This window comes from Alligator sinensis, unplaced genomic scaffold (genome assembly GCF_000455745.1).
Source record: "Alligator sinensis unplaced genomic scaffold, ASM45574v1 scaffold94_1, whole genome shotgun sequence".
In the NCBI taxonomy this organism is placed as follows: Eukaryota; Metazoa; Chordata; order Crocodylia; family Alligatoridae; genus Alligator; species Alligator sinensis.
Genome location: NW_005842073.1, coordinates 488,751 through 495,055, shown reverse-complemented (window position 1 = coordinate 495,055; position 6,305 = coordinate 488,751). Strand labels below are relative to the sequence as shown.

Sequence of the window (6,305 nt, the reverse complement as noted above, 5' to 3'; positions counted from 1 at the left end):
TAAATAGGGTTCACTTCACACACCCTACTGTCCACAGTCTCTTTATCTCAGACTCATTTCACACCTGCCTTCTTCCTCTTTTGTCTGTCACCCTCAAAATCTTTCCCCTCAATCTCCCCACCCATTTTACTTTTTGTGGCAGGGCACTGTTGGTGCCTGCCACTTTAAGGGCTGAGCCAAGCAGCCAGCAGGTGCTTGATTGGGGTGGCCATTTTAGATCTCTGGCCCCCTCTATAAACCAAGCAGCTCACTGCTGGCAGGGCAGGCAGAAACATTTCCTGGCTGCAAGGTTTTATGCAACATCTTGGAGGTAAGGGCAGGAGGTTAAGGGGATGGTTTGCAGGCTCTTGGTCCTGGGCAGGACCAAAAACTGCACTCTGCCAGGAGTGGGTGGCCTGGTGGGACTCCCAGTGGTGCAGGAGCCCCCAGGAAATGCCAGGCCAGTTACCACCCCGGTGAAAGGTGGGTTAGGATGGCTTAACCCCTAACCCCCACATCACTGTGGGTACAAGGAGGCCAGGCATGGCTATAGCCACCTGAGCCCAGGGAGGGTGTAAGACCCAGAAAGGGCCAGGCATGGCTATGGCCACTTGAGCCCCACTGGGGTGGGAAGCCCCTTAGCCCCCATTGAGGGGGCAGAGATGAGGAGCCTCAGTGAGGGGGAAACAAGAGCTGGGAAACCAGTGTGTGTGTGTGTGTGTGTGTGTGTGTGTGTGTGTGTGTGTGTGTGTGTGTGTGTAGAGTTTCCTGGTGAGGGGCGTGGGGCAGAATTAGCCCAGGATTCGACACAAGGCTGGACCATGCACAGTAGGAGAACTTGTGAGACCTGAAGGGACTGCGTGGTGAGGCCAGCATGTGCATAGCAAAGCCTGATGGCCCAGAGGGGTCACTTAAGGAGGAGCAGGGTGGTGGAATGTGCCCCAGTAACAGGCAGTATGCCAGAGGCCCCAGTAAGAGAGGGATGGAGTGGAAGAGGCCTCCTGTGAGATGGAAGGTGGTATGAGTGTGCATGTACATGGAGCCCAACTTTGGACTCATAGATTTCATAGACATTAGAGCTGGAAGGGACCTCGGAAGATCTTTGAGTCCAGCCCCCTGCCCCAGGGGCAGGAAGTCAGCAGGGGTCATAGGATCCCAGCAAGATAAACATCCAAATGTCTCTTGAAGGCATTCAAAGTAGGTGCTTGAACCACCTCCGGTGGCAGTCTATTCCATACCTTGGAGGTTTGGACAGTAAAGAAGTTCTTCCTTATGTCCAGCCTGAAACAGTCATGGAAGAGTTTGTGACCATTAGATTTTGTCATCCCTTGGGGCACTCTGGTGAACAGACATTCCCCCAGATCCTGGTGAACACCCGTTATAAACTTATAGATCGCCATCAGATCACCCCTGAGCCTGTGCTTTTCCAACCTAAAGAGCCCCATGGCTCTCAGCCTGTCGTCTTAATGTCTGTTTTCCTGACCTCTGATCATGCGTGTGGCTCTTCTCTGAACTCTCCTGAGCTTCTCCACATCCTTTTTGAATTGTGGAGCCCAAAACTGGATGCAGTGCTCCAGCTGCGGCCTCACCAAGGCCTAGTCCAAGGGGAGAATGATGTCCTGGGATTTGCTTGAGAAGCATCTATGGATGCAAGCCAGCGTTTTGGTCGCTTTACTAGCTGCAGCATCCCATTGCAGGCTCACATTCATCTTGTGGTCAATGATGACCCCCAAGTCCCTTTCTTCCATAGTGCTAGCCAGTGTAGCACTGCCAAGCCTATAAGGATGCTGCGGGTTTTTCCTCCCACAGTGGAGAACCTTGCATTTTTCAGCGTTAAACACCATCAGGTTCTCATCCACCCAATACCTGAGCCTGTCAAGGTCTGCCTGGATCACCCACCCTCCTGTCCCCAGGTGTGGATGCTTTTGCCCCAAATTTTGGTGTCATCAGCGAACTTGGTCAATCCGCTTCTGAGCCTGTACTTTTCCAGGCTGAAGAGTCCCATAGCTCTCAGCCTGTCATCATACGGTCTGTTTTCCTGACATCTGATCATGTGTGTGGCTCTCCTCTGCACTTTCTCAAGCTTCTCCACATCCTTTTTGAATTGAGGAGCCCAAAACTGGATGCAGTACTCCAGCTGCAGCCTCACCAAAGTTGAGTACAATGGGAGAATGATGTCCTGGGATTTGCTTGATAAGCATCAATGGATGCAAGCCAGCACTTTGCTCACTTTACTAGCTGCAGCATCACATTGATGGCTCATGTTCATCTTGTGGTCAATCATGACCCCCAAGTCCCTTTTGTCCATAGTGCTAGCCAGCGTAGCACTGTCGAGCCTATAAGCATGCTGTGGGTTTTTCTTCCCAAGGTGGAGAGCCTTGCATTTTTCAGTGTTAAACATGATTAGGTTCTCGTCCACCCATGTCCTGAGCCTGTCAAGGTCTGCCTGGATCACCCTCCTGTCCTCAGGTGTGGATGCCTTACCCCAGAGTTTGGTGTCATCGGGGAACATGGCCAGTCTACTTCTGATACCAATATCCACATCATTAATGAAGATGTTGAATAGTATAGGCCCAAGGACAGAGCCTTGAGGGACCCCACTGGTCACAGCACACCATGACCATTGACTTCCATCAACCACCACTCTCTGGGTCCAACCATGGAGCCAATTCCCTAGTCAGTGGATCATGGTGAAGCCGAGGCCACAGTTGGCCAGTTTTGCTAGGAAGTGATCATGGGATCCCCAATTGAAGGCTTTTTTGAAGTCAAGATATATGACATCAATCTCTTCTCCCTTGTCCAGGTGATAGGTCACCTGGTCATAAAAGGAAATAAGATTGGTCAAGCAAGACCTACCCACAACAAACCCATGATGGCTATCCCTCAGGATGTTGCCATCGGCTTGTCTGTTAAGAATGGTCTCTTTGATAATCTTTTCTAAGACCTTTCCTGGGATAGAAGTCAGGCTGATGGGCCTATAGTTTGCCAGATCCACTTTCCTCCTTTTTTTGAAGATAGGCACTGCATTGGCCTTCTTCGAATCTTTGGGCTCTTCACCAGAGTGCCAGGAGTTCTCAAAGATTCATGCCAGGGGCTGAGCTATGATGCTTGCCATCTCCTTGAGTACCCTGGGGTATAAACTGTCAGGGTCGGCTGACTTGAAGGTATGCAGCCTCTCAAGGTGTTCCTTCACAAGGTCAGCACTGATGAAAGGTAAGGAATCACCCTCACCCAGGCCTTCCCATCCCGTAATGGGCAGGGGCATCCCTTGGCACTGGTGAAAAACCAACGCAAAGTACCCATTTACCAAGCTGGCTTTTTCCTGGGCATCAGTTGTCAGTTGTCCCATCTGATTTAGCAGGGGTCTAATGTTGCCCTTGCTTTTCCTCCAGCTCCCCACATATCTAAAAAAGGACTTTTTTTGTCCTTGATACTCATAGCTAGTTGGAGTTCCATCGCAGCCCTGGCTTTCCTGGTTCACTCCCTGCAGGTCTGGACCAGTGCAGAATATTCCTCCATCCTTTGTAGGTCTTTCTTTTTAGACGCAGGAGGTCCACTAGTTCTCTGCAGAGCCAAGGGGACTGCTGTGCCCTTTTGCTTCCTTTCCTCTGAGATGGGATAGACTTTGCTTGTGCATCCAGGATCTCTCCTTTGAGGATCAAACACTTATCCTGAACTCCCCTCCCCTTTGGGTCCCTTAGGGCCTCTATGACAAGCCTCCTGAGATTGTCAAAGTCAACTTTCCTGAAGTTGAGGACTTCTGTATTGCTGACTGACTTGCCAGCTTTATGGCAGATGGTGAAGGTGATCAGTTCATGGTCACTGTCACCCAGCTTCCCTTGGATCATTAGGTCACTGATTAGATCATCCCCCATTGTCAGTACCAGGTTGAGCAGTGCTTTACCTCTCATCAGCCCATAGACTTCTTGAGTCAGATAGAGCTCATCTACACAAATGAGAAAGCTTTGCGATCATTCAGATTTGGCTGAGCACTCTTCCCATGTGATGCCTGGGTAGTTGAAGTCTCCCATGGCAACCCAGACTCAGCTTGCTCCAGTCTCAGGCTGAGCGAAATTATGTCACCTGGATGCCATCTGTGAGGCATGGGCTGCAGCGTAGGGAAGGAGCAGAGCTGCAAATAGCGTCCCCTGGCATCAGCCTCCCACCTTAATAAAAATCAATTAAGAAGACAACAAGGCGTGGCAGACAAGGAGGTGGGCGGTTTGTCCAGAATAGGTGGGAGGGCCAATGATAGATTGGCCCTGAGGAAGCACCCTGATACACTTTTCTTGCCACTTATTCTCCCACCCTCCCAAATCACAGCACTCTGCTTGGGTGTCACACCCCAATATCTGACTCTGGATGTGTCTACATTAGATGCTTTACTGTGAAGTAGACTAGTCTACTTCACAGTAAAGCCTCACTGTCTACATGTGCGTGGCACAGTAAATTAATCTACTGTGTAGTCAACTAGTACTTGTAAATAAAGGTACTAGATTAACTGTGCAGTAGTTACTGCACAGTTGTGCTCACATAGATGCTAACCAGAAACATATTTTCTCCTGGTCAGCCACACCAACAGTGGGCCAAAGGGGATGGGAGAGTTCAATGTCCCTGGTCCTGGCACTGCTCAGCTCCCAACTCCCACAGGAGCCAGGAGTCAAGCAGCACTGGGACTGGGGAGTTCTCTGCCCAGCCAGGGGCTCACCAGCAGCTGCCCCAGGAGCTTGCTGACAGCTGTGTGTCCTGATGTGCACAGGGCTGGGAGAGCTCTGGTGACCACAGTGGTAGCTGTCTCCTGGCCCTGTGCACAGTGGGAGGCATTCTGCTGTGCACAGGGCTGGGAGACAGCTAGTGCTGCAGCTGGCAGAGCTCTTCTGGCACTGTGCACTTTAGGACCCATCCCAATGTGCATGGGGCCAGGAGACAGTTGCAGCTGGCAGAGGTCTCCGGCCCCATGTGCATCGGGACCAACTCCCATACCCCCTGCCAGCCCCTGAGCTAGCATGCTGGGGAAGTCTGGAGCTTCCATGGGCTGCTTCAGGGGGACAGAGCAGAGCAGGAGCAGCCCTGTACTGGGCTGCTCCCACTAGAAGCAGATTTGCTCCCGATAGGGTGCACATGTAAATGCACTCCCAGGGAAGGCTTACTGCATATGATTTTACTGTACAGTAAGCCTATATCACATAAATAGCACATGTAAATGTGCCTTTTGTCTCTGCGTCTGTTTACATTGTAAGCTCTTTGAGGTAGCTACTGTCTGCTACTCTGAGGTTGAAGTGCCCAGCAATCTGGGGCTCCATTGCTGATTGATCATTAGGCAATAATGCACCTAATTATTATCAATAATAAAAATGATACTTAGAACTATATTAACTCAGATTACTGAGCTCTGGCACATGGTATTAATTTTTTTATAAGCTGCCCTTCCCCCAAAAAAGGGCTTCAGGTGGCTTACAGTAAAAAACAAATTAACTTATAAAAGAAGCTAAGATACTAAATAAAAGATATATAGTCACATATCAAAACTTCTCTAAACAACACTCCAACTTAACCTTGCCACTTGTCCAAACCTTGTACATGTATATCTTACCCAGTGTACACATCACATGCGTTTATAAAAAGTGAGATTTTACTGGTAACAGTTTTTATATTTTAGAGAGCATTTTCTGTTACACGTCAATGAGTACATTTACAGTAGAGATCAATGCATCTTAGGTATTAAGGACATGGCCTTCAGCTCAGGGAGCATGGTAACCTATTGGCTATGCTAATGTACAAGCTAGGGAAGGAAGACAGCAGCTGGAGGAAGACTAGAACAGTTCTGTGGTTTGCTCCACTCAGGAAGAGGTAGACCAATAGGAAATCTGATGGGCACAGCTGTGGCAGTGGTAGGGGACAAATGAAAGCATGGTATAGTCTGCCTCTCCGTGGAGACAGTGGGAAATACTGGGGATGCTGAAGGGACTGGAATAGAATTGGAGAACTGAAGATGCTGTGATGCTACAGAGAGCACCATAAGCACTGGCATAGCAATAATCCAATAGGAGGCAGCCAATTAGGTTTGGCTTGCAAACAAGTTCCTGCAAACTCAAAGACGGTGGCAATTTACAATGCACTTGCTATAGTGTAGCAACTCTCTGGTCATGCTCCTACACTGTGGTACGTGAAAAGGAGCGCAAAGTATTTTTGAATGCAAAGTACACAAAGTCCCCCTTTCCTCTCAGGGACAGGATACTGCAGGGTTATCTTTACCATGAGGTAAAAGCAGACATGGAAGCAGTTACCACAGACCAGCTGAGGCATAGTAAATCTTTGTTCCTGCT

The 6,305-nt window shown here is 49.4% G+C and overlaps 1 protein-coding gene across 1 annotated transcript in view; it reads left to right on the top strand.

Moving 5' to 3' along the window:
• Positions 1-274: 274 nt before the first annotated feature.
• Positions 275-6,305, top strand: part of OPN4 (opsin 4) — a 28,973-nt gene continuing 22,942 nt past the window's right edge. Inside the window, 1 exon segment of the mRNA XM_014519966.1 lies at positions 275-310. Within this exon segment, the coding sequence (XP_014375452.1) occupies positions 295-310 (16 nt within the window). The 5' untranslated portion in view covers positions 275-294.